The 22,695-nt window shown below is 32.7% G+C and overlaps 2 protein-coding genes across 2 annotated transcripts; one reads left to right on the plus strand and one right to left on the minus strand.

Annotated features, from left to right (window-relative positions):
* Positions 1 to 3,004: 3,004 nt before the first annotated feature.
* On the minus strand, positions 3,005 to 12,077 carry LOC133032532 (putative pectinesterase 63). The gene is made up of 4 exons (XM_061106502.1): positions 11,469 to 12,077; positions 10,732 to 10,921; positions 8,017 to 8,456; positions 3,005 to 3,551 (listed from the first exon to the last, which is right to left on the minus strand). Exons 1-4 carry the CDS (start codon positions 11,894 to 11,896, stop codon positions 3,401 to 3,403), a joined length of 1,209 nt encoding a protein of 402 aa, XP_060962485.1. The 5' UTR covers positions 11,897 to 12,077; the 3' UTR covers positions 3,005 to 3,400.
* Positions 12,078 to 21,645: 9,568 nt separating this feature from the next.
* On the plus strand, positions 21,646 to 22,188 carry LOC115715976 (uncharacterized). The gene has a single exon (XM_030644659.1). The coding sequence runs from the start codon at positions 21,646 to 21,648 to the stop codon at positions 22,186 to 22,188; it is 543 nt and encodes a 180-aa protein (XP_030500519.1).
* The last annotated feature ends 507 nt before the right edge of the window (positions 22,189 to 22,695 follow it).

Raw genomic sequence — 22,695 nt, forward strand, 5'->3', positions numbered from 1 at the left:
TTCCTTAGGGCACTCTGTTTCTAAGAATCCTGAAAAAATAAATTTCAGAACCAGATTGAGACATTTTTTTATAAAAGAGCAATTATAATTCCTGGAAGAAATTTATTAAAACCAAAAACTTATAAATACGATAAACCTAAAATTTTTACTCTATCTAAACCCTTAAAATTACCCAAAAAATTAAATTAAAACTACCAAAACCAAGCAAAGAAGAACGATGATGCAATTAGTTAGAAAAAATATATATACACTAGGAAGGAAGAGGATGAACAACTTACTAGTCAGAGATGGATGTTTGCGTAGGGAGGAATCCTGTAACTGGGTTTGAGATGAACGACTAAATGAACCCTGGGAACTTTTGAGATTGGAGATTAAGTGTGAAAATTTGTAGGAAATAAGTCACGGACATAAATGGCATATTAGAAAAAGGGTTTTTCTCAAAAAAAAAAAAAAAAAAAAGCTTGAAGTTGGTTGAATGTAAAAATGGTGGAATTATGGTTTCATTTAAATTTTTATACCTTGAGATTGGTCACCGTTAGATTAAAAAAATAGAGATCTAACAGACAAGAACAAGAGAGAATTGGAAAAGATTGGTCATTAAATGCTAATGATGTGCATCGAAACCATGAACTACCAAATTCAAAAGCATGCGATTTTTCAAATTGGGTCAAGAAAAATTTAAATTACCCTTTGTAATAACTTAAAAAGTACTTTTTAAGGGGCAATTGTTATACCCGAAATTCAGTTGTACTTCAGAGAGTGACACATGTCAATCAAGTGGAATATGAACCACCAGATATAATAACGATTATATCATTTAATGCAAAATAGAATAACTCATTAAATATAGAATTAATAGAGTATATTCATAAATCGCTCACTGTATAGTCTTAGGCGAGACAAGAATACACAAACCTAATTCTTGTATTGATGAGACACCATCTTACATTGGAAGACACAGTCTCGAGATTTCGTTTTTAAATAGAAATATTCAAATTAACTACATGCAATATATAGTGAGACATCCACTTTGCGACACATAAGGAAATATTGACGAGACGAATCAACTCTCGAAACACAACGTATATTCCACATTATAATAACTAAGTGTAACAACTTGAAAACATGTAGGACATGATTGTCCAGTCTGCGAGGCCTTATGGTCAAAGAGCAGTTCTTAAGTTTGCTCAGTACATTAGGCTCATGCCATTGCAGGAAGGCATATGATTAAACTAAGTTATTATTGGTCATCTATATACAAAACGAGATACCACTATCTCACGTCAGCGATAACCGCCTTGAAGATAAAAATGATAAGCGATTGTGCGGTTATTAATATTTGTTATCTACACGTGTTTAAATAAAACATGATCAGTTATGCAATTCAAATTCAAATGTAAATAAATGCCGGCCTATATTTCTATAAATAGGGGCAACTTCTACAAAAAAAAAAAGGGGACGGAAGATCTTTGAGAGAAAAAAAGATCACTATTTGTAATATTGTATTATATACTCAGAAATATCTTGAATAAGATAGACTCGTGGAGTATGCAGATTTAACTGCAAAACCACGTAAAATATCTGGTGTTATTATTATATTTAATAAACTTCATTAATATTTATAATACCTATGTTAAGTTTATTACGAAAAAGGCTCATAATTCGTTAACGAAAATCTGCATTAATACACACTTCTCTTTAAAAAAGAGGAGGTCTCAAGTAAGAATCCTCCCTCCCTTAATGTCAAAAAAAAAAAAAAATTATAAAAAGAATGTACTAATAAATATCATTAATTATCGACAATATAAATAAGATAAAAACAAAAAGGGAAATTATCCCATATGCTATTTTTTTAACTATTTTTTTTTTGAATTTACGGTTTAGGTTTCTAAAGTGGTTGCAGCGCTAGTTGCAATATGGATTTCTATACGATTTTTTGTTGCAGTTTAAGTTGCAGCACTAGTTGTAATAGGAGTTTCTATGTAGAATTCTGTAAAAATGTAAAAAAAAAAAAAAAAAAAACGACTGTTTTGAAGTGTAAAAATGAAAAATCCCCAAACAGAATAGAACTAAAAATATTAAACTTACAAAATTATATATAATTAAATAAAAAAATTAAAATTCTAATTAAAGTTAACAAAGACCTGTACATATTAATAAGTATAATATTGAAGGAGGTGTCAAGCACCAAAAAATATGTAGCATACCGTAATTGGTGCATTTCAATATCGGATCTTAAAAATTTTGTTTTAATAAAAAATAGGTGGGAAGCCGCTATTTATATAAATATAAATAGTACTACTAATAACCATTAACTATATATAGATCATTTCAAAAAAAAAAAAAAAAACTATATATAGACAATATAAATAAGACAAAAATTGCTAAAAGAATTTATGAAGTTATGTATAATTAAACCAAAGTTAAAATTTTAATTAAAATGGATGAAGATATATACTTAATAAAGAAAATGCTACCATATCTATTTTTGATGATATTGAAAAGAATAAAAAGATCATTTATAAAATTAAAAAGAAAAAAATTACTGATAAAAAAACAAAAAATATTTACGAGCAAAAAAAAAAATATATAGTACAAAAGATCAATTAAAAAATAATAAAGAAAAAAAATCATTCATAAAAATTTTTTTTAAAAAAAAGAAAAGAAATAAAAAAAAAAAAAAGATTATTGTTATTGATGACCCAATTAAGGAGATATAAGACTTCTATGACACATGGTCTCTAAAATTACCAAAAATAATCGAAAGTGTAAGAAAAAAATAACCTGCACTATGTGATTTCCTTAGTTGGACCTAAAACATAAAAAAAAACAAAAAATTAAAAAATTAAATAACAAATAACAAATAAATATAATATAAAAAATATTAATTAAATAAAAATTACAATTAAAAAATATCATAAAAGTTAAAAAAAAAATAATAAATAAATAAATAAAATACATAAAAATTATAAAAAATAAAAAATAAAGAAAGAGAAAAAGAAAGAAAGCACAAAAGATAAAAACAAGTCTTCTTTTTTGTTTTGTTTGTTTGTGAACATCAATTCTTCTATTCATGTTATAGATATACTACACTGTAAATGAGTAAACATGTCATTCATCTTATGATCTTAACATAAAAATTCATACTATATAAGTAATTCACACTACACAAATTTTGTCCAAACAATAATAAAGGAATAAATATTATATAAAAACTGAGGAAACATTTTTGTTTCCGACATAATAGTGTTACCGTACATTTCCCCAAATTCTAGTTTGAGGTAGTAATGAATAGTCAAGACATTATTTATGAGATTAATCAGCGGTATAAATATGATAATTAAGATATATAAATATAAATATAAATATAAATAAAAAATAAACAATGAAGGCAAGGCAATTAAGATGGAATAAGCCAATTGTCCCCTTGGACGTAGTAGGTCCCAATGAAAGGTTTAGCCTCTTCATCTGTCAGCATTCGAGCCCATCGAACTCTACCGGCCAAGTTGGCTCCTGGTCCACTGCACTTGTATTCACCGTAATACACTTTTCTGTATTTATATACACATGCATATTTTGATCAGTGTGAAATATTTAATTTAATTAACCATATGTGAAATTGAACATAGCATGTTAATCAATATTTAGTTACAACACATAAGCACTAAATCATTTGTTCAAATCATTTTATTCATCTAAAGTAAAAATATTTATTGTTTTGAATAAAAATAATAGGGAAATTCTATAATGCACCTCCTAAAAAGATACACCGATACATCTCTCTCTGTTTTAGTATCCGAAATAATTTTTTACACAAATTTTTTCTCATGGTCATGTAAATTATAGTTATTTAAGACATCCTACAAAATTTTAAGAAATTTAGAAAAGTTTAACACGCCGAAAATTGCTTTCAAGCAGTGTGTTGCACGCCTGACTATAGACTGTTTGAACATTATTTTCTATATTGTAAATTATTCAGAATTTCTCAAAATTTTGTAAGATATCTTAAATAGCTATAACGTACGTGAATATATAAAAAAAATTAGACTAATTTTTTTTTTCTAGATGACGAAACAACTAGGGGTGCATCAATACATCCCTTTTAAGGGGGTGCATTGTAGAATCACCCAAAGTAATATACTCCTTAAATATACTTAAAGTAAGTACCTAGATTACTTTTAAATTAATTTTCGTTCATATTTTTTGTTACATTTTAGGCTAATTTAAGTTACTTATAGTGTAGGGCACGGTGAAAAATCGTTCCTTATACCTTGTTATAGGCGACGATTTTAAGCCGTTGCGAATGTAAAAAAAACATAAAAAAAATACAGATTTTTCTGCCATTAGTAGCAGAAAAATCTGTATTCTCTCCAATTTTTCTGCATTAGTTTTATAATTTTATCTAAATTAAAAGAAACAACTAATTAATTTTGTTACAACAACAACTAACCTTAAAATACATTAATTTATACAATAACAAAATATATATACTAAATAAAAAAGTATATAAATAAATATATTTATACCGAGCTCGGAGAGAGAAAGAGAGAGAGGGAGACGGAGGGGAGGTGGTGGTGGTTCGACGTATATGAGACGGAGATGAGAGGGACACCGACAGGAGGTGGTGGTAGTCCGACGTATGCGACAGAGAGTAGACGGAGACCGACTGGAGGAGGGGTGGGTGGAGATCGATGGGTGAGAGAGACGAGAAGAAAGGGAGATCGAGAGAGGGAGGAAGCTGGAGAGAGAGGAGTGCGATGGTGCAAAGGCGTGGGTGGGGTTTTGGAGAGTTAAGATTTTCGTTTTAGGGTATGGGAAATAGAGAAGAAATAGGTGGGTATGTGAGAAATAGAAAAAAAGTAGGTAGGCACGTGGGAAATGTGGCAAGAAGTAGGTGACGATTTTTTAATGGACCCTTATAGGCGACGGTTTAAAATCGTCACCTATACTATAGGCGACGGTTTTTAACCGTCGCCTATACTATACCCGGCAGTTTTAAACCATCGGGTATAAGGATCCATTAAAAAATTGCATTTTATTAAAAAAAAAAAATATCGCCTATTTTGTTTACTATGATTTTAAACCATCGGGAATACTAAATTTTTCCTAACGGTTTTAAATAGTTACTTAATTTTTTAGCGACGATCCCCGAAAAAAATCGTTTTTTGGACCGTCGCGAATTCTGATATTTGTAGTAGTTGCTCAACAATGGTAGTTTTTTAATTTTTACATATTTTGAGGTTTTGTTGCATGGTATTGGCCTATTATGATGTTATTATGTCATTTGGAGCTTAGTATGATGTTTGGGGTTGATTTGGAGACTCTTTTATTTTCTACAATGAAAAATGGCAGATCGCTTTTGCAGAAACGATTTACTCTTTTTAATGGTGCAAAAGTAAAAAAAATAGCTCACCGTTTTTCAGGCAGTTTTCCCGTAGTGTCATTTTTCTTGTGTTTCCTCAATATTTAGGGTATTGCCTTGTTATTTATCGATAAGAAAGCTTTTATTTTTGAGTTTAGATCCCCGAAAAGCTTTAGCAAGTTGTTTACCCGAGTTATGTGATTGTGACATAAGGCCTCCATCTAGCACGTGGTTTTCCATTCAAGTCAACCAGTACACTTAAATTTAGAAACACGGTAAGACTAGCATATAATATATATATGTGTGTATCTGTATTTAATTTAATTTATATGCTACCAACACTAGTACAGTAGAAGTATTAACTGTATCGGTACAACATATGATATTTCAAAGGGTACGATTTGGCGTTACCAACACTAGTATGGTTAAGTGCGTAGTGCATATGGTACAATACTCAATAGTACGATTCAGCCCTACGAACACTAGTACGGGATAAGTAATTAGTGCATGTGGTATAGATGTCGTACTTTTATTAAGAATGTTCTTGATTATCTGTTAAGCCTTATGGATAGTTGTATGGGTGCTTAAATACAAGTCGGTAATATATTATGTCTTTTATACTTTTCTTACTGAGTTTGTGGACTCACATATATATTGCTTGTATATGTAGGTAAAGGAAAGGCTAAGTCTGACCAACTGTGAATTCAGAGCTCAGGGATGATTGTACATGTCAACGTGATTCGACCTGAGAGTTTAGTCTCGAGACGACTTGTGCTTTATTTTGTAGTCGCATGCGACATGTTTATAAAATGTATTTTGAACATGAATTTAAATTTTAGAAGCAAGATCTTGGCTTTTTGTATAAATATATGCATATAATTTTAAAAGTTTAAAGTTTAATTAAAAAGTTAATTTGACACGATTTTATAAAAAAATATTTATTAGTAAAGACGTGCACAGTAATTAAAAAGTCACTGTAGCGTGCTTTAGTAATAGGGCGTTACAATCTTGTTACCAAAAAAGGTTAGTTTATGTACCAACTTGAAATTATAAGTTAGCCTTTTTTAATGGGGAATTAAAAGAAGAGATGTACGTAGAGAAACCTCAAGAATATGTTGTCAAAGGAGAAGAAGGAAAGGGTGTGCAAGTTAAAGAAGGCTTTATATGGACTCAAACAAACTCCTACAACTTGGTATAGTCAAATTGATGGATACTTTCTTCTCAAAGAATTTTGTAAAAGCAAAAGTGAGCAAACCTTGTATGTGAAGAATCAAAGTAAGTCAAACATTGTTTATATGCTGATTATATGGTGTTTACTGGAAACAATAGTCATATGATTGAAGAATTTAAAAAGGAGATGATGAAGAAGTATGGAATGAGTGATATGGGGCTGCTTAATCCTTTTTTTGGCATGGAGATCTATCTAGATGAAGCTGGTGTATTTGTATCTCGAAAAAAATATGCAGACAAAATCATAAAAGAATTTAGAATGTTTGAGTGCAAACCAGTGCCAACTCGTCTAGTTTGTAATGGAAAATTGGTGAAAGAAGATGGAAAATAAAGTAAATGAGAGACTCTTTATTATGTTGCTGCAAGTTTGTTCTCACGATTCATGAATAGTCCCAAGTGAAAAGCATTTTGGTGTTGAAAAAATAGTGAAGATACATATAGGGAGTAATAAGTCACGGAACAGATTTGAGAGAAGTTCTGAAGTGAAATTAGATGGCTATTGTGATAGTGATTGGAGAGGCTGGGTTGATGATATGAAAAGCACTTCAGGTTATATTTTCTCTCTTGGCTCTGGTGTATTTTCTTGGTTGTCCAAAAAGCAACAATGAGTTGCTCAATCCTCAAATGTATAAGAATATATTTCAGCTTCAGTTGCAACTTCTCAAGTTATTTGGCTTAAAAGGATTTTGGAAGACATAGCGAAAAAACAAGAAAAAGCTACTGAGCTATTTTGTGACAACAAATCAGTAATTGCAATGGCTAAAATTCCTTGCTTTCATAACAAAACAAGGCATATTGCAATTTAGTACCACTTTATTAGAGAAGCAATTGAAAATAGAGAAGTGCAAATCAAATATTGTAGCTATGAAGAATAAGTGGCAGACATTTTGACAAAGGCACTTCCACTAGCAAAGTTTCAGTTACTAATATCAGCCCTTGGAGTTCAAGACACCAAAACTAATGGGGAGCATATTAGTTAATGTGGTGTTATGTTATTAGTTTTACTTATATTTTGTATTTTTTGGAAAACCCGATTAAGGACTTATACTTAAACAAGAGTAGGGCTGAGATTTGAAGTAAAAAAAGAAAGTGTTGGAGAAGCTTATTTCTTTTTTATCAAAAAATATCAATAGAACACACATATTTTGCCCATTTTTCCTCTGTTTTTCCTCTGCATTTTCGTTTCATTTTGCTTGTGAAAGTATTGAACTAGGTAGGAATTTCTTCTCCTATTTCATTGCTGAAACAACAGCCAACATAAACTACAACAAAACATGGACGGAAGATATTTTTGCTGCTAAGAAAATAAGTACTACTAATGTATTAACTTGGATATTTTGGGCTCAAATATCTCTGTTAAAAATAGTGAAGAGTATAAGTGGTTAATATTTTTTATAAAATATATATTATATATTATGACTTACTGATCTCTCTTTTGGTCACCCCAGTCACTCCATCCTTGAGGAATAACAATGTTATCCATAAAAGTGTAGGAGAAGACAACCCTTGAATAGTCACCCCAAGCTCTTCCAAGGTACAAGTGCCCACTCCCAGTGACCACACTGTCTTTAAAGGAAAACCCACTTTCTAAGGATGTAATGCTCCTCTTCTGGGCTGTCGCCCAGGCCACTTTCTTGGCTGTTGAGTTGAGATAACAGCCGTCGTATAAGGATCTGCCGTACCCAAAAATGAAGTCGACGGAGCCTTGGATGAAGCAGTTGTGGAAGTAGTGAAGGCCCTTGTGATCGTACAGAGTGTCTTGGCTTCCATAAAAGCTGCAGTTGTAAAATGCAGCCTTCGTTCCTGATATCCTCATCGCCACCGCTTGTCCTTTCCGCGACCCAACCTCATGTGGAGCCGTGTTCTGATAAATCATATTATAAATTATTAATTCTATTTAATTTTTTTTCTTTCAGTTAACTATAGTTACAATTTTAATGTTAACTAGTTATAATTACACGATCTCTTCTACTGCTCTACATTATCTTGTCATGGCTAATTGGTAGATTTTTCTTATTAATTTCTTCACTAGTTGCTAGCTTGGAGGTTGGTTGCCTCGTGGCAATATATATAATATATATATTAAATACCATAAACTCGCAAATAATAATTACTAATAGAGCTCTTGCTGACTTGTTTTGGCAGAGGCCAAAACGGTTATTTTCATCAACAAAAGGTCAGATACTTTTCCCACGCATTATAAAGTCGGGAAAGTCAGCTTAGGTACAATAGTAAGTAACTTTTGCGGTGGCATTTCGTTTAGTACGGACGAAAGTATTCTTCCTGGGCCACTGCCACTAAAAACTTCTTCAAGCAATTATATCGTGGTACTACTTTTGTTTGAGATAAAATGCACTAACTACTTACGTGTTTAGCAGACAGGACTCTCACAAAACGCTTTCCTAAAGTTTCCCTCACTCCCAAAAAAAAAAACCTTGGCACCAGAGCGAGACCTTTAGCCGACACTCTTTGGTGATACTTGCCCCTAAATGTTTATTCGTCGTAAGCTTTGAAAAAACCTCGGCAAAAGCCACATTTTTTATGGAGAGGTCTCAACACATAATTTAATATTTGGTGATCTCACATATTTAATTTTATAACTAATGTAAAACTACACGTTTTTTATTATTTTAAAAGCATTCAAAAAATTGAGATAAAAAATGAAATAATAAATTAAGTGCGGAATTAAATGTTTAGAGAGACAGCACTTCTTATTTTTAAATTTTTAAGATTACAAAAGTCAAAAGTGAAATCATAACATAAAAATGTGTTTATTACATACATTAATTTTTTAATATTTAAAACAAAAAAATAAAAATATGTTTCATAACAAAAAATACTTTTAATTTAAAATAAGGCTAATTAGCAATTTTTTCTCCCGAACTTTGAAATATACCAAATCATGTCCTGAACTTTTTTGGCCGTTAAAAATTCCCCTAAACTATTAAGATTGTTAGATTTAAAGACTTTTGTCTAATTTCATTCAATTTTACTTTTTCAGTGATTGTTTATGTACTAAACCATACTCCCCACACTTTGATATTTACCAAATCATATACTCCTCAAACTTTGATATGTACTAAATCATGCCTCCTGAACTTTTATCCATGTTAAATTTTTTTTACTAAAATTAGATAATTAAAAGTCCTTATATTTAACAATCTTGAAGAATTTTAAACTGCCAAAATAGTTCAAGGGGCATGATTTAGTACATGTCAAAGTTCGGAGGGAAAAATTGCTAATTAGCCTTAAAAAATATAAGTGTTTTATAACTATGTTTTCTTTTAAAAAAATAAAACTTTAAAACAAAAATAAAAAATAGTTCTAGATCAGGGTCAAGGTCCATATCTGCGGGCTGGGTGCAAATTTGGGTCTAGATTTGAGGGTCGATTGAGCTGAGGATGGGGTTCGTTTCTAGTTAGATGGTGGTCCTCAGGCGGTAAGGGGTCCAGATCGGGCTCTTGGTCCAAAATAGTAATGAAAGGAAATACAAATATATCATAATTAAGAAAAAGATAATAAATCTGTTTATTAAATAAAGGAAAATTTTCAAAATACTAATTTTATGTATGTTTTATTTACAATTTTACGACTTCAAATTTTTAATCACAAAAATATGTTTGTAAAATTTTAAAATGATAAAAATGCATTTTGTTCAGCAAAAAATAAAGAAAAACCAGAAATCAACTTTACGACAACTCTAAATCTAACTATACATAAATTATAAAACAAAAAATAACATGAAAAATAAGCTCATAACAACTATAACTTAACTATAAATATACTAAAAAAATACAATTTATTATTTTTGCTGCAAAAATATTTTTGTAAATAAAAAAATACATATCATAAATTTTTTTTTTTTTTTTGGTGTTCATGTATTTTTTTAATTTATCAAAATTTTAGTCTCATGTAAATTTTTGTTAAATAAATTTAGAAAGTGATACAAAAATTAAAAAGCACAAACGCTTTGTAGAATATGTATGTTGAAAATACTTTTACTAATCTAATTAAAAATTAAAAAAGTGTAACGAAAGCACTGTAGATATATGTAAGTAATTATATAGTTATTCCAAGATTATATGTGAAATTAAACTCACAACAATACTATATGTTATAAACTATAAGCCTTAACACACCTCAACTTTGAGGTTGATGGCGATGAAGTAGTTAGCTTCGACGGCAACCGTTGCACTCTGAAACGTCCTCAAAGGTTTCCCATCTTTTCCAGTGACAGATGCGGTGTCGTTTCCAGTAATCAGTGGGGGCTCATCACCGTCGCCCAACAGTGTAATAAACGGCAAACTTTTTGGAATCGTTATTTTTTCCCTACACACAGCATTCGCAAATAATATAAATACAATTTTAGCATAATTAGATTTTTGCTCTCTAAACTTTAACATGTACTAAATTATGTTTTCTAAATTTTTTTGGCTGTTAAAAATTTCTCCTAACTATTGAGATGGTTAGATTTAAGGATTTTAGTCTAATTTCATTCAATTTTACTATTTTAGTGATTGGTCTAATTTCATTCAATTTTATTATTTTAGTAACTGTTTATGTACTAAATCATGCTCTCAGACTTTGATATTTACCAAATCATGTTCCTCAAACTTTTACATGTACTAAATCATGTCCCGTGAACTTTTATCATATTAGATTTTTTTTACTAAAATTTAACAAAAGTCCTTAAATCCAACAATGTCAATAGTTCAGGAAACATTTTTAACGACCTTAAAAGTTTAAAGGCATGGTTTGGTATATGTCAAAATTCTAGAGTAATAATCCTAATTAGCCTATATTTTAACTAGAGAAATAATATTGATAAGTAAGAAATATAGAAATTACACGGTCCTGACGAGCCTTAACAACGTACCTATAAACACCTGGTTTGATAGTCAAAATGACTCTCCTGGTGTTGGGAGGGGGAATGGAGTTGAGGGCTTCGGTGATAGTAGTGAAATCAGCGGTTCCATCTTGGCCCACGCTTATATTCATTTTGTTCATCTCAGCCTTCTTTAAAGCTTCATCTACTACTCCGCTCACTCCCTCCTTGGTTGATTCCCTCGCCCCACCGGAACCGCCTGATCTATTCCGGCTGCTTCTTAATTCGGAAACCATCGTAGTTTGCGTTCGATAATTTTCTAAGTTCCAAGACAACCACTTGTCGTAGTCTGCTGCTTCTCTTTGCTTTGAGCTCCATTTTGAAGGTGAAGAAGAAGCAGACTGGACTACAGCTACATGAGCGATAAAAGAGACCAAGAACAAAGTGAGTGGTAAATAATAATGGAGTTTGAAAGCCATTAGAGAGAGAGACCGTACGATCCACCACTATAGTACTACTGCATACATGCACGCATGTATATTATTATTATAATAATACTACTGATCAGTTTGGTGTGTATATTTATATACAGAGGGAGAGAGAGAAAGAGTGGATTATGATCATTTTCCATATATGTTATAGTTACCAAAATAGCTTTCATACATTGTGGGATATAGAATATGTTTTATCTTAATTAATTGGATTAATTCTTTGATGGTTTGACATGCTGGATTGAATTATGGTGAATATAATTATGTATTTAATTTTAGAATGGATATACAGAAATAAATTAACACCAATTAAATTTGAAATTTAGTTTAATAATAAACAATTATAAGAAAAAAATTTAAATCTAAATATTAAAATAATAATTTTTTTTTTTGTAAAAAAAAAAATATATATTAATACATCATATATGAATATATATCATAATTGAATTAAATAATGTATATGGTATAGTTCTTCCAAATAAAAAAATCTTCAATAGTTGTTCTTGTTATAGAAAGTTAGATGTCATCCGGATGGGTTTCTCGGAAGTCTATCTTGTTCACTTCAAGAAGAGTCTTCAGGAAAGCTAGTATTTAGAAAAGCTAGTTTTCTTCGGAAAGGAATTCTGGATGGCTAGTTGTTCCCTCCTAGAAGGAAATTCCTGATTGTTGACTTCAGTTGTTTCTATTCCTATCCAGAAAGTAGTCCTTTCAGCGTACGTCTCATCTAGAAATACTTTCACTTAAGCTAACATAGAGATATTGTTACGAGAAGTTATTTGTTAATTCATTGAGGCGTAACTAACTTAATATCTTGGCATTTGCAACCACCAACTTTGGGTTCCACATGCCTGATCTATAAATACCACCACTCTTATCATTTGAAAAGGAGGGAATAGAAGAGTTTTGAGAGGTGTCTTCGTGGTTGAAGGTTGAGATCAAAGAGAGAGATTGAGAGGTAGAGAGAGAGAGATGAAAGAAAGGAAAAAATCACCATAGCTTCCTCTAGAAAATCACCATAGCTTCCTTTAGAAAATCACCATTGATAAATGATAACACAAGAAATCATTAAATATTGATTTTTCAAAAATCAAATGATTGCTTTGTGTTTCGAATTAGATGGGCATAAATAATTCTTTTGTGAGATTTATATTTTGGTTCACATAATGTATTCAAATGCTTTTGATTTTTTTTTTTAAATTTCCATTTAAATTATTCGTTCACCATCTTCTAATAATTTTTATTTTTTATATGCAACCATGTTGCGAAAATGGGGCGCTGAGGGTCTTCAACAGGCAAAGCAATTTGTTAATAGGCTTACAATTTTGGTGTATTAATTCATTTGATTAGTACCATGATTTTCGTAGGTTAGGTACAATGTTTTACATATATGTTATGAATTTTTACTATATTATTGTTGATTTTAAGTATTTTAAATAATAATATAGTTTTTTCTATTTCTTGCAGGTATTTCTTTCACAAATTTAAAATTCTGGAATGGATCTTGATTCAAAGAAGACTAAAAATTTTGAACAACTTCTAGCTTCTAGCTTCTCAGAGAATTAGTATTCTAGCTAGAAGATGAATAATATTTTTCTCTAATAGTTTTCTCTAGAATGTTTATGTAATTAAATGTATGGTATATATAATCATTGAATAGGAATATGTTTGTACTTTTATATTAAATTTGAATTTCATACTGTAAACGTAATTTATTAAATACAATATAAATTTTGATTTATTTTTTGTTTTTTTTTAAATACGTACTAAAAATAATTGAATTAATGCAATATATTTTGAGTGATTAATTAATTAATTAATTGACAAGTTTATTTTGAAAAAATAATTTTTATTTTCATTTTATTTTTGAAAAATAAAAATAATCAATATTCCATATAGCAACACTTTTAATATTAGTGTTGTTGTAAGGTGTGATATCATAATTATTTTTAAGTAAGCATATGGCAACACTTTTTTAAATATTGCCAAAGACTTAGCCTTTTAGCGACACGGTAGGAGGCAATACTTTTAAAAGTGTTGCTTTTTATTTTTTTTTAGTTAAAAAAAAGTGTTACTAAATGTATTTTCTCTAGTAGTGAGAGGTACAAAGAAAAGAGAAAGATTGGGTTTGGGATTTATATGAAAAATCTTTTGTAGATGAAGAAGATTCTTGAAAAAGAGTGTAATGACTCAATCAAATCGAGTAAACAATAATAATAATATTAATAATAATAAGGTAAAGAAAGTGGGTCCCACAATTTTTTTTAATTCATCCAATTTTCCTCCTACTCATCAGATTCTCTCTCTCTCTCTCTCTCTCTCTCTCTCTCTCTCTTTCTCTCTCTCTTTCTCTCTCTCTCTAAAGCTTCAAAGATGCCATAACCACCACCATCATTGGCGACCATACTCTGGCCACCACCTGACCCACAAACTGCACCATTCAAATCCTTGACCGCTAGCGATCTCAACCCTCAAGCGGGGCCTCCTCATTCGCCACCATTAGCAAGAGATCTCGAGTAAAAATTTAAAGGTTCTAACTTTGAACACATTTTTCGATCACCTCTAGTTTCTGTTTGACGATCTATTTTCACCATTAGAATTAGCTTATTGAGGAGAACAATCTACACTAAGTAATTTCACCCAACTTGATACTTTTTTTTTTATGACATTTTTGAAGCTATGCTCTTTTCGAGTGAGTTTTTGGTGATATTGTTTTGACAAATGATTATCATGGGTGTGATATACTAGTTGACGTGGTTGTTTTGATATATACTGTTCCTATTTTCGGTGATATTTTTGGTACACAAATTTCTACCACCATCGGTAGTTAGTGTGCACTGCTTAGGTGAGGTTTCAGAATTCTAAACTTTAAATATAGTCGTGTTATATGTTGTTGGACTAGATTTTGAATGTAGATTACAATGATGATAATTATTTATCTATTTGATGGTATATGTGATATTGATATCTAAGATTAAACTAAAAAAATTAGAGCTCAAAACTTGAGAGCTTAGGATTGTCTTTATCATATATTGTGCATATTGTTATTTCACGACCTAAGTCTCTTTGTAATCATAGGTAGATCAGGTATGCACTCACCTGTAGGTGTAAGATCTAGAATCTATATGCAGGAAGTGAGTTGAATTTCAGCCCCAGTATTTTGGTTATTTGCGACCACTCAGTTTAGGATGTCATTTTGTATGATTGGTATCAAGAGTTATGTGTCTAGTGCACGGTGTGATATGCATTTGAAGCTTGATTTTGTGATTATTTGTGGTCTCTCTATTTTGTTTGTACATTTTGATAATGGTGATGAAATATTTTATTATTAAAAGCTAACCATGCAGGAATATTTATTAAACTAAGGGTCGTTTGATATTAGTTGTTTTTCTACTAGGCTTTATAACCTCACCCCTTATTCTCCCATTCCAGGAACTCAATTTGATGCTAGTAGATTAGGATGGTACCGTTGAGGAAGAAAGTTGTTATTAGTTTAGTCTTATTCTATTTATCAAAGTTTCTATTGAAAACTGATTTTGTATTTAAGCTTGAATGGATGGTTTAGATGACTTAATAAATTAGCTATGTACTATTTAGAAATGAGGAGTGATGGATGCTCGATATTATTTTGATGTTTTATTAACTTATTAAATTTATCTATGCGGTGACAACATAATTGTCAGAATATTATTGTTCGTTTATATTGTTGAGTGGTCTTAATTTAGTTATTAATATTTTCTTTACAAATATAAGAGCTATTCAATTATTTTTAAATAAGTATTTTGTAATATAAATTAAAGGATCATAATATGAATTATCTTCATACAAGCGTCAAAGTATGACTTTTGACAATCCAAGTTATGGATTTTATATATCTATCACGGCCTACGACTCGGATTGTGATAGAAAAATGGTATTAGTGCACCGGGTATAATTACCTCGGAATGTGTCACCAAATGGTTTAGATTTATTTTAAATCATAATAGTAATAAGTATCTTGATATTTATATATAAGGCATATTTATCTTAGTAACATCCAATCATCACTAACTAATTAAATTTTGGTTCTCAAACCTAAGAAAATGCCTCTAAGAGGAAGGAAGACAAAGAGAATTGTTTGAGAAGACCTCACTCAAGCTAATATCCAACCTGCACAAGCAGAATTCCCTATAAAAGCTCTTCTCGAAGCCTTAAGAGTGGTTCCCGCTCAATAGATGGACCTTGTCGCTCGATAGAGTTATCATTTTTTAGATCTTTCATTGGAATCAAGTGCCTAAGTTCGAGGGTGAACAAGATCCCATTGTAGCTGAAAGGTTGTTGAGGCATATATAGAAAAACTTCAACACAATAGGAACATGTCAAGAATACTAAGTTACTTTTTTTGTGTCCAAGTTATAAGGTGGTGCTGTAGATTGGTGGGAGACCTTGTCCAGGGTAATGTAAACTGATGTTATGACTTGGTGACATTTTGAGATAGTTTTCAAGGAGTAGTATTTTAGTTCATCTCACAAGAGGACTCTGATTAGAGTTTTTGATTCTTTAAGACAATGGGATATGATTTTGAATGAGTTTTACATGAAGTTTGTAGAGTTATCCTCTTATACATATGCTAGTATTGTTGACCAACCCTTGGTGATTGAACAGTTCATGGGTCATTTGAGGCCTGGGATACATGGTCCAATAGCCCCTTTGACCTTTAATAACCTAAATGGGTGTGTGACACATCTTTCCAAATTGAGGCTCATGTAGAAGGAAACGAGAGGAAGAATACAAGCAGAGGAAAAGTAAATGATCGAAAGATAACTAAGAAGAATCAAAGTCAATGGTCCCAGGGAAAACAAATCAATGGGGTTACCACTAGTATTGGTTCTTTTGGAAATACCCATAGTGGACCATATGGCTGTTTCAGTTGTGGTCAACTAGGTCATAAGAAGAAAGATTGACCAAAATGACAAAAAATATTTTAAGCATCTCATGGAGGACCCATAAGGAGCTATGTAGAGTCTTCTCCTTTTCATGGACAGCCCAGGACTAACCAATCTCAGTCTTCCTCTTAAAATTTTACACCTCAATCAGGCCAACAGTTTTAGTATCAACATCAATTCAAGCCACACGGTTCAGGTGTCAACATAGAGTACTCACAAGGTTTCCAAACTCCTGATCCTAGTGAGAGTCAAAGAGGGTACAATCAACGTAGAGGGTCTGGTGCAGGTACAAGCCCTCCTAGTCAAGGAAAGGAAAAAAAAAATAGTCATCTGCCTAAGCCTATGCTCTTGAGGTTGATGATATACAGAGCAGTGTAGACTAGGGAGTTGTTGATGATATGGTTCTTATCTCACAATCTTGGCTCATGTGTTGTTTGATACTGGTGCATTGTATTCTTTTATATCATTGATGTTTGCTAGTGTGATGGGTTTGTGTTGGGAAAATTTTAGCCCTGTGTTGCATTTAAGTGTACATATGGGAGGACACGGTGAAGTATCCACCATTTGTAGGTCAGTTTGTATTATGTTCGAGAGACACAAGTTGTCTGGAAACTTATTAGTGTTGCCTATGGGGCAATTTGATGTGATTTTGGTATGGATTTCTTGTCTAAATACCAAGCTATTTTAGATTGTTCATGCAAAAGAAAGACTCTTTTGATGTCTAGTGGTGATTTCATTGTTTATCAAGCCAACATGAGTGTAGTGAGACAAAATTCCATCTTAAGGGCATGCTTAAGTGGGAAGATAAACTTAGAGTGTTGTGGGAATCTGTTTGTGACAAAAATGGGTCTAGGGATGTACACCGGTTCCCTTGGATATCAATGGTTAGTGGTTTTTTAAATGTGTTTCCAAAGGATTTATTAGTGTTACCACTTGACAGAGAGATCATGTTTTGTATTAATTTGATGCCTTGAGCTCAACCAATTTCTGTTGCCCCATATTGCATGGCACTAGCAAAGTTGGCTAAATTAAAAAAATAATTAGGGGAGTTGATGGATAAGGGTTACATTAGACATAGTACTTCCCCATGGGGAGCTCCAGTCTTGTTTGCCAAGAAAGTTGATGGAACTTTGCGATTTTGTGTCGATTATAGACAGTTGAATCAGATGACAATAAAAAAAAAATAAGTATGCTCTGTCGAGGATTGGTGAATTATTTGACCAACTCGGTGGATCAAAGTTCTTTTCAAAGATTGACTTGAGGTTAGACTATCATCAATTGAGCATTAAGAAAGAAGATATCCCTAAGACTACTTTCAAGACATGTTATGGACATTTTGTATTTTTGGTGATGTCATTTATGGATCTTATGAATAGAGTCTTTAGACTGTTCTTGGATAAGTATGTGGCGGTATTCATTGATGATATATTGGTGTATTTAAGACACGTGAGGATCATGTCAAACACTTGGCAATAGTATTACAGACCTTGAGGGATCATCGATCATATGCTATAAGAAAGAGAAGTGTGACTTCTAGATGACTGAATTTAAATTTTTGGGCCATGTAATTTCACAAGATGGTATCACTATTGATCTTGCGAAGATAGACTTTATCCTACTGTGGAAATGTAATATCCCAGAAAATATAATAATATTTAATTAGACCATTTTATTTATTATGTGATTATATGGACATTAGAGTAGGATTATAATCTTACTTATGTTAATTAATGAAATATTGAGTAAATGAATAAATAAAGTGTAATTTATTTACTATGGAGATTTTATCGAATTATGTGGGTACCATTCTTTAACTAAAATATTTTTGGATTCAGGGACCGTGGAAACTCGACGGAGTGATCAAAAATATCACGATAATAAAAGATGAGTTGTATTGGACGTTTTATACCAGATTAGTTAAAATTTGTTTGGATGGCGGTTAATTCGGGATAGTTAGAAAATGGCCAAATTACTCCTAGGTCATTAAATAACTTAAGTACTTTAAGAAAGGTACAATAGTCAGTTGTTAAGAATCTAGCTTTTGTTTTTATTTGCAAAAACGTAGAGTTTACAAGGCTGAAATCAACTTTTGTCTTAGTGAGTTATAAAAAACTAAATTTGAAAATTAAGGAATAAATCAAAAATCAAAGTAAAACCCTGTTTCTCTTCCCATTATTTCGACAGTCCTAGAAACCAGCAGAATAGGGGAAATTTCTTCATCAAATCTACCGATTCTCAGCTGAATTAGCAAGGCTTAGGGTTGTTCAAGCCATAAGGTAAGCTTTTCATCCTTTCTCTTTCTATTTCTAAGGTTCCAGGTTAGTTTTGTTGGGGATTTTGTGTCGATTCCGGTCTGTGGTGTTGGTGGAGTTCAAGTTTGATTAATTCTAGGTTTTAATTCAGTGTTGTGTAAGTGTTTTCGGATGATTTCTTGGATGTTAAGATCTGAATTTGGAGAATTTAGTTTAAGAACTCAATTTTCACTCTTTAATGGTGAATTTGTGTTTTTGAGGAATTATTGAGTTTTTATTGTTTGATTACGTTGTTTTAATGTTGTGGAACTATTCTGGAAGGTTTGAACGGGTTTGAAGAGGCTTGGTGTGGACTCGATGTGAAAAACTAGAATTTCTTATTTTTGCAGGAATCGAACGATTGGTTTTATAGGTCACTAGTGAACCAGTCAACTAGTTGGCTAGCAAGGGTAACTCTAGGTTTTTTTCTCAAAAATGGTTTTTCTTAGGGTGTTTTCTAGAACTTAGTTTAGGGTATTTTAGTGATGTTTAAGCTATTTTCTAAGTTAGTGGAGATTAAGGTTTATCTGGTTTTGGAATTAGGGTTTATTCCAGGATTTGATCAAGTTGTTTATCAAGTTTCATGGTCATGATATAGGACCCGGGATCATCGAGCATTGTTCCACTCAGGTCGGCTCACACACCTGATTATTGGATTGAGGTAAGAAAAGTCAATTGCACTACGTAGCATGTCTAATAAGATACAGTTATAATCGTTAATGACTCGATGATGATTGAGGTAAAGATACCGTAATTACAGTTACTTAGAATGAGTAATTACTCACTTAAAATCACGAATAGGTTTTTTACTTATCGATTGCTTCATTGGGCAACGGTAGTGACATATGGAGTTCGTTGGTAACGAGCGGTAAGGATGCTTGATGAAGCATCAAAGTCATGTTGTCTTATGAGATAAATAATTGTTCATGTAATGTTTGTTTACATATCGAATAAATGTTTATATTGGATGATGAAATTATTGGTTATGCATTGTTATAATTTCTGGCGTTATGCAATATTTGTATTTTACTTGCTTTTCTTATTGAGTCTTTGTGACTCACATATACTTTGTGGTGCATATCATGAGTCAGAGATCTCCCGGCGATGTACATATCAGCCGCCATGTCTTGGCTCTCTATGGACGGGATCCATCTTTTGGTTATATTTTGAAAATGTAGCTTTGTTTTGTAACAGATGTTTTGCCACACATTTTGGATGTTTGTAAACAAAAGGGGATCCCTAAAACCAGTGACATTTTGTAAAGAAAGATTAGTTATGAAATTAAGTTATTATATCAAAAGTTTTAATTAAACTACATTTTTTTAAAACTGTTAGTTTATTATTATAAACTAATTAATAAAAGCACACATGTGGCGTCCCTACAAATCAGGGCTTTACAACATGGTATCTAAGCAACCAAGGTTTAAACATCCTGAAGACTGGCTTCATATGTACATTGGCTGCAAAGACTCGTTCGACTCATGGTATAGTAAGTGTTAATTATTAGTTGATTATAATATTATTTTTTAATCTCTTGAATTACCTGCTTATTTGAATGTGCAAGCTGTTAGATAAGCATGATAGGATTTGATAAAGATTGTAAAATATGTTTATGCATGTGCGGTAATGCTTATTAGCATTAATTTTGGTTTGGGAGATTCTAATCATGGAAAGTTATGGTCGCAGGTGTATTAGAATATGCACCCAAGGTAATCTAATAGGGTCAATCGCGAGCTCTCTGGGCTTGGGGCTGGCGGTGAGGGTGCGAACCCTCCAATACCTCAAAATTGGGAAGAGATGTATGTCATGATGCAAGAGACCATTTGGCAGCAAGGTAAGAAGATTTGAGAGCAGAGGGAGCAACAAGCTCGGCCTTCTCCTAATCCCAATCCTAACCCTCCGACACCTCTAGTAGTGCCACATGATGTGGAAAATCATTTGGATCCGTTGTACGAGCAGTTCAGGAAGTATAATCCATTTTTGACTTCATGTGGGTTTAGAGTAATGATTGGGTTAGATGTGCCATCTACATGTTGCGTGAGGATACCCGCATTTGGTGGAAAATTGTATCTCAGGGTCATGAAATGAGTAACATGACCTAGGATGCCTTCTGAACATTATTGTATGAAAAGTACTACAACAAATCTATTCGAGCTACTAAGGCGGTAGAATTCATACGGTTAACTCAGGGTAATATGACGATGACTGAATATGCTACCAAGTTTAAGTGATTGGAAAAATTGCCTCTGATGAAGTGGCCATTGAGGCTGCTAAAAAAGCCAAATTCATTCGAGGATTGGAAGAACATATCGTGTTAGATGTGAGTGTAGTTGCCAAACAACTAGGGTTTGTTCGAACCTATGCTCAGGTGGTTGAGCTAGCCCTTGCTGCTGAGGGTGTGAAGGACCAAATCTAAAAGAGAAACAGTATGAGAAGAGATTCGTGGAAATAATCGCCAAGTGTCAGTTTTGGTAAGGGTACTGACCCTAGTGATTGCAGGAAAAGGCCTAACGACCCAGCAGCTATGGGTCCTAATAAGAGATTCCAATGTAATCAAGGTTTCCGATGCAGTGGAAACAAAAATTGGCAAACCTATCCAAAGTGCCCGAGGTGCAAGAGACGCCATCAGAGAGAATGTCAAGCTAGAGCCTACTTCCAGTGTGGAGTGGTGGGCCATCTGAGAAGAAATTCCCAACAGTTACAACAACCAAAACAGAAGAAAGATGATACTCCAGTTCTTGCTCGGGTGTTTACTTTAACTCAGCCAGAGGCCAATGTTGGTCCTTCTACCGTGACAGGTCAACTTTCTATTGATAGTACCTTGTTGACTATTTTAATTGATTCTGGGGCAACGCATTCTTATTTGTCGAGTAAAGTGATTGGAAATCTACACAAACCTAGTGATGTTTTACTAAGTGGTTTTGGTACTTTACTGCCTACTAGAGAATCGACTATTTCTAGTAGGTGGGTTAGGTCCCTTCTAGTGTATGTGGAGGGAAGAGAATTTTTGGTTGATCTGATTAAATTGAACATAGAGGACTTTGATGTTATATTGGGGATGGACTAGCTAGCGAAGTATAATGCAACCTGGACCCCAAACCCGGGACCCCAGACGCGAACTCGGACCCGGGACTCCGACTCGAACTCCGACCCGAACCCTGGACCTGGACCCGGACCCGGACCCCAGACCCGGACCCAGACCCCAAACCCGGACCTGGACCGTGGACCCGAACCCAAACCCAAACCCAAACCTAGACCCAGACACGGGACCCCGACCCGGACCCCGAACCCCGAACCCAGACCTAGACTTGGACCCCAAACCCAGACCCGGACCCGGACCGAGATCCGAACCCAAACCCGGACCCTAGACCCCGGACCCAAACCCGAACTCGGACCCGAACCTGGTAGCCGGGACCCGGACCCGTAGTTGGTGTTGGGATCGAGTGTATTATATAACTTTATAAAATCAATTAATACAAGTCAATACCAAACATTGTATTGTATTAAATATACTAATACAATACAATACAACACAATCCAACAAAATACAATACAATACAATACATTACAATAT

Source organism: Cannabis sativa, chromosome X (genome assembly GCF_029168945.1).
Source record: "Cannabis sativa cultivar Pink pepper isolate KNU-18-1 chromosome X, ASM2916894v1, whole genome shotgun sequence".
In the NCBI taxonomy this organism is placed as follows: domain Eukaryota; kingdom Viridiplantae; phylum Streptophyta; class Magnoliopsida; order Rosales; family Cannabaceae; genus Cannabis; species Cannabis sativa.

Coding starts and splice junctions, on each gene's coding strand:
- LOC133032532 (XM_061106502.1), bottom strand. CDS start 11,896: ATGGCTTTCAAACTCCATTATTATTTACCACTCACTTTGTTCTTGGTC. Junction 8,457..10,731: donor CCATCAACCTCAAAGTTGAG/GTGTGTTAAGGC, acceptor ATGATTTATCAG/AACACGGCTCCACATGAGGT. Junction 3,552..8,016: donor GGTGACCAAAAGAGAGATCA/GTAAGTCATAAT, acceptor ATATAAATACAG/AAAAGTGTATTACGGTGAAT.
- LOC115715976 (XM_030644659.1), top strand. CDS start 21,646: ATGGGTCCTAATAAGAGATTCCAATGTAATCAAGGTTTCCGATGCAGT.